At 37.7% G+C, this 16,635-nt stretch overlaps 3 protein-coding genes across 4 annotated transcripts; 1 reads left to right on the top strand and 2 right to left on the bottom strand.

The window, feature by feature from the left end:
• Window positions 1-542: 542 nt before the first annotated feature.
• acad8 (acyl-CoA dehydrogenase family, member 8) lies at window positions 543-5,268 on the bottom strand. Its single transcript, XM_053320937.1, has 11 exons — window positions 5,150-5,268; window positions 4,482-4,582; window positions 3,445-3,614; window positions 3,087-3,196; window positions 2,854-2,930; window positions 2,629-2,766; window positions 2,374-2,509; window positions 2,086-2,183; window positions 1,803-1,955; window positions 1,556-1,658; window positions 543-1,424 (listed from the first exon to the last, which is right to left on the bottom strand). Exons 1-11 carry the CDS (start codon window positions 5,265-5,267, stop codon window positions 1,369-1,371), a joined length of 1,260 nt encoding a protein of 419 aa, XP_053176912.1. The 5' UTR covers window position 5,268; the 3' UTR covers window positions 543-1,368.
• A 496-nt stretch (window positions 5,269-5,764) lies between these two features.
• thyn1 (thymocyte nuclear protein 1) lies at window positions 5,765-8,469 on the top strand. The gene is made up of 8 exons (XM_053321089.1): window positions 5,765-5,813; window positions 6,969-7,018; window positions 7,097-7,281; window positions 7,374-7,442; window positions 7,627-7,719; window positions 7,800-7,895; window positions 7,986-8,136; window positions 8,235-8,469. Exons 2-8 carry the CDS (start codon window positions 6,979-6,981, stop codon window positions 8,279-8,281), a joined length of 681 nt encoding a protein of 226 aa, XP_053177064.1. The 5' UTR covers window positions 5,765-5,813; window positions 6,969-6,978; the 3' UTR covers window positions 8,282-8,469.
• An 840-nt stretch (window positions 8,470-9,309) lies between these two features.
• Window positions 9,310-15,489, bottom strand: LOC128360613 (vacuolar protein sorting-associated protein 26B-like). Of its 2 annotated transcripts, XM_053321083.1 has the most exons (7): window positions 14,883-15,489; window positions 13,391-13,547; window positions 13,108-13,272; window positions 12,166-12,341; window positions 11,927-12,069; window positions 11,695-11,716; window positions 9,310-10,532 (listed from the first exon to the last, which is right to left on the bottom strand). In XM_053321083.1, the coding sequence occupies exons 1-7, from the start codon at window positions 15,103-15,105 to the stop codon at window positions 10,321-10,323; spliced, it is 1,098 nt and encodes a 365-aa protein (XP_053177058.1). In that variant the 5' UTR covers window positions 15,106-15,489; the 3' UTR covers window positions 9,310-10,320. The 2 variants fall into 2 exon arrangements, with proteins under 2 accessions (XP_053177058.1, XP_053177056.1); XM_053321081.1 differs by lacking the exon at window positions 11,695-11,716 and having other exon boundaries at window positions 9,310-10,514.
• Window positions 15,490-16,635: the final 1,146 nt, after the last annotated feature.

The following is a 16,635-nucleotide window of genomic DNA, read 5'->3' as shown; positions in this document are numbered from 1 at the left end:
AGAGAAAATACTGTACGAGTATATTGCCTGTTATGGTAGATGGAATGTAACCAAAATAGTATGTATAACTTGTTGAAGTTGTTGGTTTCTGACTATTTTGTTCAGAGGTGCTTGATAAAACTTGATGTAATTACTGTAAACATATGAGGCCAAGATTGAGATGACAGAAAAGGAAATCTGCTGATGGCCTTATGTGTTTGGTGGTAATTATACTGAATAATGTGGAAGTTATTTGTTAATGTTGAAAGGCTACATGTAGCACTTATAATGCAGTTTTGATTGTTTTTTCAATAAAGTGTCCTGGAGTGTTTAATTTTAGCATAATTTACTTCACTTGGTAACACATTACTACTATTGGAAACAATTCATACAGATGGCAGACATTTGAAATGCTTTGATAAAAGCCAGGATCATTTTATTTGGAGTGTGAACAGCAAATATAGTTTGTAAGGTGTCACATAATCCACAGTACACACCACATGCTGTTTCTTTTTAACATACTGCAAAACACACAACAGGGTAAAATACAGTAACCATGAACATAAAAGAGATCTGGAAGGCCACTTGAGGATAAAGACAGTTAAACTGAATGTGTCACAGATGTGTAACATACACATTACTACAATACAATAGCCAAACAATTTAAATCTCAAATTGGGTTAAAAAGTTCTCACAAGCAGCTTTGATAGAAAAAATATCTACCCCATATGAAACCGAATGGTTGGATGATGGATGGTTTTACACCATGTAGTTAACCAAATCAAAACATATTCATCCTGCAGTGGCCATTATACTGTATAACATCAGACTAAGCTGGTCAGCCTTCAGTTGCATTATTTACTTCCATAAGTAAATAAATAAGTTATCAACTTAAGTTCTACTTTCAGCTGTGGTTTGGGCCAAATGCTAATGTTGGCATGCCATATTAGTCTCAACATATAGTTGGAAATTGGATCATTACTATAGTGGTGTGCTACCATGAACTCAAGTGTTGTATAAATGGACCTGCAGGTGGCGCTTCATGAAAAGTCAGAGGATGGCCAATGTCTTTGGGACTCATCCTCAATGAGCTATGAAAGTGCAAAATGTTCTTGAAATCCCTCCGTTATTGAGATATGTCACTCTGAACCAATGATCAATCACAAACTGACACATTATTATTGCCTTATTTAGAGCATTAGAATACTTTAAAATCTACGTTTTTCTGACTGGTTCATCCTAAAACCTCTAATGACCTTTGCTGTCCTTTGAACAGCTACGATGCAGAGGGCCACTGAGGAAACCAGTCATACAGTAACAAACCAGAAGTTAAGACCATCACAATATGGTCATCACTGAAGTCACTTAAGGGTCCAGGTAAGATATCTATCATGACTCTGTCAGCAGATTTCGGGAGATGATCATCCTCATCACCTCATTTGTTCCTTTAAGGGAGACAAAAGAGCAAAAGAGAAAAATCATCCAAACTGTAATTGTTACAAAGCCTTAACATGCTTCTCATAAATGTAAGGAAATCAAACATAATGACATACAAAGTCCTGTTGTAAAAGCTCACCTTCTAGGATCTGATGTACTCGGATGTCACGGACAAACTGCTGCACTGCGTAGTCTTTGAGGTAACCGTACCCACCGTGCATCTGAAGAGCCTGGTTGCAAATCTGTTGAGTTATAATAAATAATAAAAATATTATTAATGTTACAGAAAAACCTGAAACACAAGTGAAACAAGTACAAAAATGTGACAGTTTTCTTTGCCGTGTAGATATAATCACTCTCATTAACGCTCACTCAGTACTACTCACATTAAAGCACTCATCTGTGACAAAGAGCTTGGCCATGGCGCAGAGGGAAGCGGCATCAGACCGGTTCTCCTGAAGCGCTGTCGCAGCTTCACGCACCAAAAGGCGAGATGCAACCAACTTTGTGGCCATTTCTGCCAGTTTGAACTGAAGAAACTACACACACACACACACACACACACACACACACAGAGGCAGGGAGAGAGATGGAAAGACAACTTCAAGATTGTAACTGGGTTAGTGCATTAATACACATTTTTAAAGATTCAAATATTGAGCTACTTACCTGGTTGTTAGAGAGCGTCTCTCCAAACTGTTTGCGCACCAACAAGTGATCCCTCGCCAGCTGTACACAGGCATGTGCCGCCCCAAGAGAACAGGAAGCTGTCCGCAGGAAATGTATATGAATATAAATTAATATATGTAAAATAATTATTCATTCAATTCTATACTTTTCCAGGAAATGTTTATTTGCACTTCAACATTTTCCATCATCAGAGTAATTCCAATCATTTTCTACAGCTAATGGAATAATATAGTAGGATGACTAATTAGACTAATTTTTCCTCCTCACCAATATTAATCCTGCCTCCATTCAGGCCTTTCATGGCGATGGTGAAGCCTTGTCCTTCCTCACCAAGCCGGTTGGTCACTGGCACGGCACAGTCCTCAAATATCACCGCCCTGGTTGGCTGAGAGTTCCAACCCACCTGAAGAACAGATTGAGTAAGAGTTGTGTGACTTAATTGTGCCATCTAGTGGTTTTCTGTAAACATTAACTACAGAACAACATAATTAGATCAAGACATGTCGTCAGCCACTCTTCTACCTTCTTCTCTTTCTTGCCAAAACTGAGGCCTGGGGTTCCCTTCTCCACCACCACACATGAGATGCCTTTGGGTCCTTTGCCTCCTGTTCGGCACATCACAATGTACACATCTGTGTCTCCTCCTCCACTGATGAAGGCCTGAAAGCCATAAAAAGATGAAAGAGTGTTTCTGGCTCACTGTATACATATTGTAGGCTTCAAGCCACACGTGAGGTTTGAAATTACCTTAGAGCCATTCAAGATGTAGTGGTCACCTTTCTGCTGTGCAGTTGTCATAAGTGAAGCAGCATCACTGCCGCTGCCTGAAGTCAAAGATAACACTTTCAGGTTAGTGTGTTGTCAATCTTTACAAACAGGCAACAACCTTCAGTGATATAATATTTCAGTGATATAATATCATTATTGGTGGTACATTTTGGAGTGTATGTATGTTTCCTTTAAGTTTGAAAATGACTGACCTGGTTCAGTGAGACAGTAAGAAGCAAACTTTTCCATTGTACAGAGGTCAGGGCAAAACTTCTCCCTCTGCTCAGTGTTACCAAAGGTGTCGATCATCCAGGCACACATGCTGAACAATAAAGAGCACAGAAAATATGTCTGAAAACAACCATCATACTACATTATATGGTTATAATACAATTTATTTACCTTTGCTTACATTTCACCTTTTAGTATTTTTTTGTTCACACAATGCTTGTATTTATAGTTTCAGATGTAACTACATGTGTTCTGGCAACTGTTCTTTAAATTCGCTCATTTAAAAAAAAGCCTTAAGCTGCAGACGAGTGTCATTATAGTGACATAAGGGGCTCATACTTGTGGATACTGATGTAAGCTGTTGTGCTGACGCATCCTGATGACAAGGCCTCAAAGATGACTGATGTGTCCAGCCGAGAAAGACCTGATCCTCCAACATCTGGCTGAACATAGATACCACCAAAGCCCAACTGGGCTGCCTTCCGCATTGTCTCAACAGGAAACATTTCCTAAAAGAATAACATCCAACATGAGCATACACAAAACACCCAAAGCAAAATAAATATATACACCGATAACTGATGAAGATGATGATGATGATGATGATGATGATGATGATGATAAACTTTAACTTAAAAACACTTTGGATAATCTACTGTGAGATCTGATAAGTTCTATTATCAGCATGATTAATCAGTGTTAATGACAGACAACTCAGTGAAGGATGAAGGAGGTGGACCAATCATTTCAAAATTATCCTAAAAATGGTTCAGTTTAGGACATTCCATGTTTTTTTGGGAAACTGGGTCTTCTGTAGATGTGCTTATGCAAACTGCAATCACAGTGTTACCCTCTGGCCAAAGATTATGAATCTTAAGTCTGCTGTGTTGACATTTTCACAAAATTAATTAAAGGAGAAGTTCACAATTGTTTTGAATCTGCCTTTAAACAATATCCAGGTGCCTAAATGAACACCATACCATAATCATTCCCCCTATACTGTACATACTAGACATTAAAAGATCCCTTTAAATGTTACAGTCTTTTTAGTGCCAAAGTCCCTCTTTTTGTTACTATACTTCCACCACAGCTGAACAGGGAAACACAAAGAGGGAATTTGATGCTGCAAAGACTGTAAATGTGGCAGATATCCACTTCATATAACTCACCAAGACTGCAGAAGCCTCGCATAAGCTTCAGATTCATTCTTACATGCATTTTTAAACAAAATGACTGTGGACACACTGTGGACTTTGGCCCCCATCACTTAGATTGAAAAGACATTTGAAGGGGATCTTTCAACAGCCAACCACCTTTTAACAACCTCTTTCAGTGTTCATGTGGGCGTCTGACCGTCTGATCTCGGCCCAACATACCTTCTGGTCCCACTCTGCCATGAATGGAGCCATTTCATTGGCTGCGAAGTCAAAGGCCACTTTCTGAAACTCCCTCTGTTCATCCGTGAGTCCATGAGCAGCTGTCAACAAAGTGTAGCATTAGAAAACATACAGTAGATACAGGATAAATGAAATGCAATGAATAATGAAATTTCCAGTATGTAAAGATAAAGGTGTAAGAAATCCAACTGCACTTGTCACATTGCTTTTTAATATCTTTGGATTTCAGCAGCATTTACATTTACAGATGCTTGCAAGATACTCTTCTTCTTATCATTATCATCATTATTATTATCATTCAGCAATTGACCAGGAAAGTAAAAGATCCATCTCAGATTTTGCTAAGTGTCCTTGATACATCTTAGCACCACCTGCCTGAGAGGAGAGAGGGGCGGTGATAAGGAGGGGTGTGTAGCCCTCTCTGCTTCATGACTGGACGACCAAAACTACCCAATGACAGTTAGGTAACACTAATTTTAAAGCACTAAATTAACTGGTTATTGTCTGAGTTTAGTCAACGTGTCCTATAAATGGCAAAAAGACAATGAATTGGAGTGTTTGACAGCTGTAGAAGTGCTATGCCATGCAAGGTTTTCTTTTTATAACAAACAACTGTGGTATGATATTGCTCTTTTTTCGGGACTTACGGTCGACACATGAAGCTATCCCTCTTCTCTGTGAGCTCCTGTTAAATATTACACGGTGGCTCCTGCAGATGCTATGGCCAAATCTGGCGAGTCTCGTTAGAGGTCCGACCGCCGCCATGTTTACCTCCTTCACAGTGTGCCCAATTTTTTTTTTACTAGGAGTGCGAAGTCACGACCCGCCCTACTCTGCTTCTGATTGGCTAGTATTTGTTACCGGCGTTCGGTGTGAGGCATAGGATTGGTTAGATGTAGAATAATGATGTCAGGGTAAGCCAATCAGATGCAGAATAGGGCGGGTCATGACTTCGCCATCCTAGGATAGAAAATATTGCCCACAGTGCATAGTGCCACAGAGTTAGGTTATATCAGACAGGGCGGCGCTGCTGCTGCTGGGAAATGTAGTTGTATTGTACTGTAGAGATGCGAGTGTATGTTCAGTCAGTTGATATCATACTTTAAATGCATGTTGATGTTCACTTATGTAGGATTATTATTATTATATATATTTGAGAAACAGCCCTTAACGTCGTTACAACACAAACGGGAGCAGCTGTTAAATAAATTAAACACATGCAGGGTTAAAAATTTGTTTACGTCACGTGTCGTGGATTTTTCCGCGGGTTTTGATGACTGCATGTTTACCTGACACACTACTGACCCAAAGGTATGATTATCAGTGTTTGCAGAGGTCATCTACAGACCACGGCTGCATTATAATCTACGTTACTGCCAAAAATCTGTGATGTTTGTTTACATGTGTTTTTCAGGTTTGTGTGAAGCTGTCAAAGTCCTTTTTAATCTCTGCCATCATGTCCCACTAATGTTGCAGATTAAGAATTAGCATGTGACCTTCATGAGCTCAATTTTAAGAGGCGAATGGGGTGTTGAAAGTGTTTAAACCCAGGAGATAAAACCAGAGTCAATGTTAGGGCATGTGTTTCTATTTTTAACATGGAAAACCACAGCAGTAAGCATAAATTCCTCTCCAAGTTATCACCCACACCCAGGATGCATTTACCTGCTGCCAGTTTAATTTATGCAGTTTGTTATGCCATCTACAGCTTCCAAAACAACTACACAGTGTAATTAACACCCATTTAAAGCTGTGATACTTCATGAAGCTACTGAATGTACATCTCACATTTTATTTTACTGCAAATCCTACCATACTGATAATCTGTGTTGTATTTGAGTGGGCGATATTGATAAAATAATTACATTTGGTAATGTAACAGTTAAAAGTGTAGATGTAAATGTATTTTTACATATACAACACTGTGTTTTATGCAGGCACTTCAGATGTTTAGATTCATATCCATAATGCAGTTACCATCAAGGAGGCATATGTTTTGGTCCCAAATGTATTCTGCAGCATGACAATGACACCAAACATACATACAGAGTTATTAAGAACTATTTTCAGCAACAAGAAGAACAAAGAGTCCTGCAACAGATGGTACGGCCCCCACAGAGCCCTGATCTCAACATCATGGAGTCAGTGTGGTATTACATGAAGAGACGGGAGCCTAAAATTGAGATGAGAAAAACTGCACACCTGTACTTCATTTAAGTTTCTTTTGTTTACTGAACTTTATATGAAGTTAATTGATAAATAAAAACTATTCATGTTGGGTTTTTAAAGCATCCTCGCTTTACAGCACAGTACCTGTAAATCATGAGTTTGTACATTTTCAGGGATCAATGAGTTTGTCAAATCTTTCGACAAACTCATTGATCCCTGAAATCTTTCTCAGACATGTTTCTAAGACTAATAAACCACTTATATTATGCATTATATTTGAAACATGTCCCTTTACAGTCTGTGAGAGATGTCTCCGAAGAAAAGGGCCAGAGGGAGCAAAAGTTCAGGTAAGTAAATGAAATCACAGTAAAACTTCTTGTTTGATGACGCTTCTTAATGATGAGTAGTTGCCTTGACACACACAGCCAAAGATGACGAGGGTGAAAAAGTCTCTTCTGCTAAGGAGACAGTTGGCAGGAAGAGGAAAGCTGCGGCTTCTGTCGAGGATGAAAAAAAAGAAAGCACAGAATCATCGAGTCCCCTGCAGTACTGTCACTGGCTGATGAAGTCTGAGCCTGAGAGCCGCTTTGAGAACGGCATCGATGTGAAGGTACAGAGCAGTGACAGTCTCATCAGGACAGTCTGTTGTTAGAAAAAAAAGGACCAACTGCACACCTCTGATGTATCTGGTTCATTTTGTAGTTTGGGATCGAGGATCTGAAGGCTTTGCCTGATCAGACAGGCTGCTGGGACGGTGTCCGCAATTATCAGGTAGAGACACGGAGCTGCCTGCTGTTATCACAATACCCTGAAAATGCTTTTTTTCATCTTACTCTCACCAGCCTTGTCCAAACTGTCTCTCTGCAACCACAAGAAGAGCTTGAATACAACTGTTCATTTTATTTAATCTTGTCTCTGTGGGAAAGTTCTTCCAAAAACTGTCTGTCGTCTGCAGGCGCGCAACTTTATGAGGCAGATGAAAGAAGGGCAGCTGGCTTTCTTTTATCACAGCAACTGTAAGGAACCGGGGATAGCAGGGATCATGACAGTGAGTCACTTTCTTTTCCTGCTGAGAATATTCGAGTGATTAAAAATGTCACTCAGCTGTAGCTCCTTTTTTTTTTTTAGATTGTGAAGGAAGCATATGTGGACCATACTCAGTTTGACAAGAAAGACGTCCATTATGATGCCAAAAGCAAACCAGACAACCCCAAGTGGAGCATGGTGAAATAAATCAGGACTAACCACTAATGCAAACACACAATTTCTGGTAATAATTAAGGATGAATTTAATTTAGTTTCTTTCTCTGTCAGGTTGATGTCCAGTATCAAAGGATGTTGAATCGTTATATTTCTCTGTCTGAGCTGAAAAAGTACCACCTGAAGCATCGTGCCAAAGGAGGGCCTTTAAAGGACATGGCACTTTTTACAAGAGCCCGGCTGTCTGTGCAACCTCTCACCAGCGGTAAGTAATAACCACGCTGTGCAATCCTGTTTTATTATCTATTATCTAGTGTTTGGCTCACAGTGAACACTCATTCTGTTGTTTTCTTTTCTCTGCAGAGGAGTTTGATTTTGTCCTGAGTTTGGAGGACCAAGAGCCACTGTGAGGATTTGGACCACATGATGTTTTGTGATGGGGTGAAATAATGAAGCAACAATTAAGCACATCATCAAACCATCAACCCAGTGATTATGGAAAATGCAATGAGTTGAAATAACTGTTTCTTTGTACTACTCTAGTTCATAAATATTATTAAAAGTATTTGTCAAATCATGACTCAGATCCACTTTCTACCTACAGTACATCTCCAAACTACAGTCATCTTGCTTTTGCAGGCAGTCAGCCACTGCATATGGATAACCACTATAGATTACATCATGATCAGAGTTAATGACTGTCAGCAGATAACTATACTAAAGGTTTCACATGCTTTTTTGCACCATGGACCATTTTTCTACTGACAGTTTTGTTGCAGACCAGCTACATATTCTCTGTATTACATTGTGGTTACTCACTTAACATCTCAGTGACACATGTAGTATCCCCACACATTTAATAAACAGTTTTTAAACACACTACAATATAGTCAAAGCAGATTGAAGAACATTTTCAGTGTTTTAAGGATTTGTCAATTATTGTTCATCAGTTCATCACTACATTATAGTGTGTTATAAACCATTTAACTCTTTATATTCCCCTTATAAATGCCCCACTAGAAGGACTTAAAGTGAAGTGTTACTCCTCAGTTAAATAAGAATATTGTTGATGGTGTGAGACATGTGCAAAGTAAGTTCAAGGTAATTACTGCAAAAAATCTTATAAAGTGATATAATATTGATATGAACTTTTTTGCCAAATCCTATAATTTCCTCACAGCCTGCTAGCAGTTCCAAGGCACAGTGCAGTACACAGCCAGCAGGTTGAGAACCTCATCTGTTAAATCCAAATTATCTTTACATGACCTGACTAAGTTGATGTTTATAATGTAGTATTCGTTCAAAATGTCATTAAAGTTTATATCCAGTCAGTTTTCAAAGCTGTAATGTGGCTGTAAACTGACAACACAAATCACCAGTGTATGTAGCTATTTTTAAAACATGCTTTTTTTCATGTCATCATTATTTTATCCTCCCAGTCAATTTCAGGTTTATCATGTCAACACATTCACTCAATTCTGCAAAACAACAAAGTCTGACTTTTTCCATTTGGCATCAATTTATTTGACTTTCGGGGACAAGGAATACTTGATAAGCATATTGCAAAAGATAGATAGTTCTACTGTAACATTTCTCTGGTTAAAAGACTAAAATCATGTTAGAGGCAGGAGGATTTCATTTGCTTGATACACATAGGCACAACTTTCAAGTCTCTAAAAGAGAAGATACAGAGGACTTCATACTATCAGACCTTATTAATACAAACTCTTTGACATCCTTTCCTAACACCACTGGAATGCTGAGGTAAAGCGTATGATCACGAAAGGTCATTTTGTGGCACCGTGTACTGTATAATCGATGTACACAAACTGGAACATGATAACTGGTTTTAGCTGGTCTTATTTACAGATCTCAACAAAATGTGTGGGATAACACTTGAGCCCTCTCACACGCACAAAAAAAAAAGATTAAATTCCATTTCCCCAGTCCACTATCATTTGTGCAAATACACACAAACAAAGAGAAAACTGTTGAACAAGATATAGCAGTGCAAAGTTATTTCAGATTTCTTGACTTTACAACAATGTTAGGAATGCGTTCATTAAACGTGGAATGTCGGAGATACATTTAGCTGGAAATACATGACAGTTTAGTTGCATTAAGAGATTAGAAACCAATTTACCCCAAAAGTGTTAAAATGATAAACAGAAGGGTGATCGCTTAAAAATGTAATGCAGAGGATTTTATAGTCGATACGGCAACTGGTGATTAGTTTGATTCCCAAGACGAAGAGAAAAAAAATGCATTAATGAGGAAGGACAAGACCAGCAGGCTGAAGCCACTTTAAATGCCTCATGCAAACTGTTCTTTTTCATTGTTCACATACTGTTCACTGTAAGTCGGTTTCCCTTCTTCCTCCCTTTACCAGCAGCGGCTACAACGAAAACAGCTGCACCACCAGATGTTGTACAGTAGACCGGTACCTCCATCACTCCGACGCAGACGCTGATGAGTCTTGTGAGAGGAGACTGGAGGGCGGTGGCTCTACCCGCTTTCCTCCTTTGCAATCTTTTCCATTGCACTCTCTGAAGCGGCTGAGCCCTCGTACCTCTGAGAGGCGATGGCTGCCTGGTGAGACATGCTCTTCCTTACCACGTCCCCTTTTCTCCACAGTGTGATCTCCTAAAAAAGAAGAAGGGGAGGGGAGAAGAAGTGTTTGAAGGTTTTAAGACTTGGGTCCATGGGTGGTCTATGGGTGATCTTAATGTCTGGATATGTAATGCAATGTAATCTTTGCTTCAGTTTATTATCTGACAGGCTCAGAAAATAGTGTCTGATCCAACTCACTTTCTCCACCAGCTCTTACCTACTGGTAGATTCAAGGTTCCCAAAGCAGTCGGTGTGTATTAGTATATGTGTACAGGCAAACTGTGCATGTGTATAGAAGCTATGTGCTGACTTTTTTTCACTCCAGAGTATGTATGATTTTATCTTCTGTTGAACTACAGGACAGAGTCCAGGACAAATTTCCCTGCAGGAACATTAATATATATCTTATCTTATCTTCAAAGAATCACATTAGTAACATGTGTGTATCTGCTTGTCATCATGCAAACCATCATTATGCAAAACATCTGTGAGTGGAGTAGACAGCACAGAAGAAATGATGTGATGTTTCTCATTTTGAATCACAACCATGACAAACTGTCGCGGTACTACAACTGATTAAGGCCAATAAAACTCCGTCACAGCACAGTGGAACAGCACAGCTAAAACTAATCATGACATTAATGATGGCTCAGGGCCATCAAGTGTCCCTATAAACTATGGTAGTGAGCCAGCATGCACAGCACCAGCACCCTAACTCTCCTATATGGAAAACAGCCACTATTACTTACACCTGTGCTTTTCCTGCTATGACACCTGCGACTATTTGCCATCATATATTGTATGTAGGGCAGGTATTTATTAACAGCTATTTACATTTTTGATGAATCTGTTGATTTGTGTTTTTGATCAACTGATTTATTGTTTAATTTACAGAATATCAGACAACAGTAAAACAACACTTGTTTTACTATCAGGAATGATACAGGATCAGAGCTGATAAATGTCAAATAAAATGTGATTAAACTCAAAATGCTACAGCCAATTAACCTTCACAGAGAGAAAGCTAAGTGTGTTTTCAAATATTTAAAGCATTTCTTTTTGATTTACAAGATCTTCCTGTGGCTGCCTCAGCCCAACCTCAATTCATTTCAATGCTCTGCAGTTCATAGTACACACACAAAGCTGCTTAGACACAGCTAGTATTTGTCAAATGATAGTACGGTTCATATTTCATGTTTCTCTTTCTATCTAATGTTTATACCACACTTAAGAAACTTTGAAGAAACCTAGCCAGAGGTATTATACAAGGCCAAGTAATCAGGCTTCTACTGTAAAATGTTACTGTGTTAATGATGATAGTAAAATCAGATATTTACATGGAACATCCTTAATTAGATTACTACCAGTAATAGGAGAATATTTAGATTCTTATGGTGAATGACTGAGCTCCACAAGTGACCAATTTGACATATATTGTAGCTCACCTGCTGTTTGAAGTAGCGTCTCTCCTCCTCATCAATCAGCACCAGGTTAAGGTAGTAGCGCACAGAGAACTTCTTGTTGATGTCCCGCATGGTGGGAGTCAGATCATAGCCAGCCAGAAATAATCGTATGGGAATGGACTCTCCTAAAATATTATATACATTGTAATAGGTTAGATGCTTGGTACTGTTAAACTGTCGGAAATTATAGATAAATATAAAGTTTGTTTATTTTTTTTTACCCCTGACTGGTGCTCCGTCCATGATCTCATACTTGGCAATAGTGTCGTTTTCATGGTATACACTGGGGCCAGTGCCTGTTGTCTCACGTTTGATGATGTCAATCTCCATGTGTTTTATCTTAATCCTCACCAGCAGAAAATAGATTTTTCCCACAATAACATCTTTCAGATGGTACCTGTCAGAAGACACAGTAACATACGTTTAGGTATGTGCATATGGGTAGGTTTATTCATTTAGTTAATTTATACTGCAAGAAATAATACAAATAATGAATCAGAAGATAAATGAAGACACCAATGTGAACAACTTAAAATAAAGGCTTTAATTAACAAGTAATTGAGAAACTTGAGCACATTTTTCCCCCTCAGAATAGTATTTATATGTCATGATTTTTCCAGTGTGTCAATGCTTTAGACAGCATGGAATACTGTATAAATGATAATGTCCTCAAAGTAGAATTACTACACTACACAAGTACACTAACAGTAGTATTCTCAAAGGGCACTGTAATAATATGAATTATTTTCTTTGCTGGATTTGGTACTTTATTCCTGTACCTGAATGTGTTCATTTTTTAATCCTGTATTTTCTGTTTCTTTAATCAAAGACAACTTGCAACAAAGATAATGTTTTCTTATTTGGATTAGTTATACTCAAACTCAAAATTCAAAATAAGTCTTCCCCTAAGGGACTGTTTGGAAATGTTGGTGGAAGACGAGGTTCAGAAAAGTGTTTGGGTTGGCAGGGTTATGTATTTTTCTTTTTACTTAAGGGAGGGTACGTAGTCTATGATTTTGGGAAAGTGGGGGAGGGTTTTTCTTTCTACAGAAATCGGAGCTATTTAAGTATTTATTACTTGTGAGTTCACTTTGTGTCCTTTCACTCAGAATCATATTCATGTGTCATGAACGGGGTAAATATTAATAATAATGTTTTCTTACTTGGATTTGTTGTATTCAAACTCAATGTGGAGACAATCCTCAATTCCAACTTCCATTTTAATGGACGAGTTGAGTTCAGGGTAAGTGCTCAACGTGTGGACGACAATGTCCATCTCTTTAGTGATGTCATTTAGTCTTCTGATCACCGAAGCGCGTAGAAAGTATCTGAAAATGTAACAAGCAGAGACTGAAACACATGTAGCTGGTGTAACATTTACAACACTAAGCATTGAGTGCAACCACATGTCCGGCACGTTAAAAAGTGACAAGTGCTCAAGCTTACCTTAGCTTAACATTCTGACCTGTGTAGGACTCGTAAGGTTTTTCAACATGAGTGAACTCGAAGTCAAAGGTCTGTGACTGAGTTATTTCACCAGGTCTGGCGAGGTCTTTCACCAGGGAAACAAACTCATGGTGGTTTCCTCTGTCGTAATACAGCTCTAGAAAGGAAAGATAATATTAGCAGAAGCAAAATAAGAGAGATTCATTTTTAGATTTTACATATTGATTACTCAGTTTATGTATATAAGTAAACATTTTGAAATATGTAGCCTGAGTCAGTTTTTTGGCAGATATACAGATATGTATTTTCAGTAAAACTGGGCCTTCTTTACATCATGGATTTATTTTACCAACACTGTGCAAGATGCCCTGAGTCTTCCCCTAAGGGACTTTGTTAAAATTGTTTGGAGGAAGAGCGTAGGGTCAGAAAAGTGGAAGACTTGTGTCATTTTTTTATTTTTGCTGAAGGGAGAAAAGTCTTTTTTTGGGAGAGTGGTGGAGAGCTTTTAGGGGTTGAACTTTCTTTCTCCAGAGAGCATATTTTTTGTCATCTTTCGTCTTCCTTTTTCACTTGATATTGCATCTTAACAGGAAGCAGAAGTAAAGTAAAATGAGTCTATGAAATGTGTCATCTAAAGTGACAGTGACAGGTTCAAAACTAAAGACTGGCTGGCATGCTGTATATTAGAAAAAGGACGAAGTTTATGTTCACCATTATTTAAGTGATTGCTAATTCCACTTCTCGTGTAGAAATGATTAAAAGCAATTCAATTGTGTTATATTACTGTGAGATATCGTAGAGAGAGTGCTGCAACTGTTCTCTTAGTCACATGGAGAACACCTCTCATGTATTCCCATTACAAGCATCCACATTTTCTAAAAATAGAGTTAAAAGAACCCAATAACACAGGTTTAATAACACTAACTGGTGTCTGATGGGTTTTTTTCCAGAGTATTCAAAACCTCTTCTAACCATATGGATGAAAACCTTTTTCCTAATACAAATGTAGGTGGTAGACAGAAATATATTATCAGCTGTATTCAGATGTGTTTTTTCTCAGTATATAATATTTCCATACTAATTAACTAAGTTATATTTTGCATGTGTTTTACAAAAAGAGCAGGGACATACTTTTATTGTGCAAAACATTTAATATAGTTTAATCCAGATAACTGGGAGAGTCATGAGACAGTCAGGTGCATAGTTTTAGGGAAATCTGATGCCAAGCCTTGTGATATGAATGTAATGGTACAAGAGAGGCACATACTGGGGCTAAAGAGGGCCTTGCTTTTTTTTTTGTTTTTTTTTTTTAAAGAAGTGAAACATCATGTTCAGTCCCCTTCCTCCTTATCTGTATACATTTTCAGACAGTCCCTAATAAAAAAATGGCTTGTTCATATAGTGCAGAATGTAATTGCTACTATCAAGAGACACTGTGATGTAGAAATGTATGAGGTCATGTTGCATTTGGTGTATTTTTTTTTCCACCCACCTATTTGTCCAACAAATTCAATTTTGATCCCTTGGTGCTCCAGCCTCTTCCCGGGGTTCTTCAGTGTGACGTTCACCTTCCCACTGACAGTCTCACCATCATAGAAAAGAAAGTATTTGTCTTTCTTTCCATCTTCAGTCTTGTGTTCAGCCTTCTTCCTCGTTTCAGCATCATTCAGGACTACATCAATTTCTGCAGTTTGTCCAAAACTAAAGAAACTCATGGTAACGTTACTGACTTCTGAGCAAACTAATCCAAGAAAGAAAAAAAAGGAGAGAAACCCTTGCTATTTTTTTTTAAAAGTAGAAAACACACAATAAGGCCTGAAAGGTGTAGCTCACAACACGCTATTGCACAATAAAAGTCAGAGATATTTGACCAACATTAGCTACATGTCCATGCTCATTCCCAGCGATACGGTTGCACAACGAAAACGCTCAATAATAACAATAAGAAGAAGAAGTCCATGAAAAAATTAGCCGCTTGCTTTTTTCGTCGTGTTCAGCTCAAAGTGTCCAACAAACAGCCTGTCTCACAAAGGACACTATCCCCGCTGCGTGAATGGCGATATTTTACATGTTTGTTTATCGACAAGAGAAGACCGTCAATGTTGTCAAAAGATCAGGAAGTACGTCACATGCGTAGCTTCAACTACTTCCGGGTGCATAAAAAAATGTAAAAAAAAAAATAGCAGGATGCTTTTTCTTTTTTCTTATCCAAGCATAAATAAATATTGTGTAATACTTGTATTATCATTTCTAAGACCATTGAGTACAGCACGCAAGTACAACTTTTACATACTATTACTTCAATGTGTTTCCTTTTTTCTTCTGCTCTATTATAATACTTTACTACATTTAAGTGACAGCTGTAGTAGTTTTGTTTCGCAGATTTTACATACAAAAAGAATCAACCTACTGTCTCACATATCATATATTTTGGAGCCCATAAAAGAAGATCCTGTAAGTCAATATGAGAAACTTTCTCAAAATGACTCAGTAACTCAAAAAATAATGACTTAGTATCTCACAATAATGAGAATCTATCTCAAAATAATAAGATTTTATTTGTCATTCAAATTATACACTATAGACTAATTCTCTCAAAATAATGACTATCTCAACATGATGACTTAATATCTCATAATAACTTACTATCTCAATATAATGAAATACTAGATAGGTCATTATTTTGAGATACAAAATCATTATTTTGAGATACAAAATCATTATTTTTAGATAGTTCCTAATTGTTTTATGTTACTAAGTCATTATATTGAGAAGGTTTCTCATTACATTTTTTTCATCACATGGTGGAAATGGGCTTCCATTATATGCTATATTGTCTATTAAACAAGTGCAATTAAAATTAGATCCACTTCTACCACCTACAAATAACCATGCAGCCTCTTTAGAGTACATTTAGCTGATTATAATTTATCTTACTTTAGAAAATGTTTGAAACTTTTACTTGTAAAATAGTATTTTACAGACAGTATTGTTACTTGAGTAAAGAACTGAAGTCTACTGGTGACATGTTCAAAATGCAATTATTGAGGCTGCACTTACTTTCTGTATAAATACTGGGCATATTTAAAACTCAATAGTTTAAAAACAATCTGTTTGTAGAGTAGCCTATCAAAAAAAGTAGTTCACTGTCAAACTTTAACCAGTTTAGTAAAATTGTTTGTACAGTTTTCCCTTTCCTGCATTCTTCTGTATTTTTCATTTTTTACACATTTTCTCTTGTTACT

Source organism: Scomber japonicus, chromosome 6, assembly GCF_027409825.1.
Source record: "Scomber japonicus isolate fScoJap1 chromosome 6, fScoJap1.pri, whole genome shotgun sequence".
In the NCBI taxonomy this organism is placed as follows: domain Eukaryota; kingdom Metazoa; phylum Chordata; class Actinopteri; order Scombriformes; family Scombridae; genus Scomber; species Scomber japonicus.
Note: the sequence above shows the minus strand (reverse complement) of the source record. Positions and strands in the feature narration are given on the sequence as shown.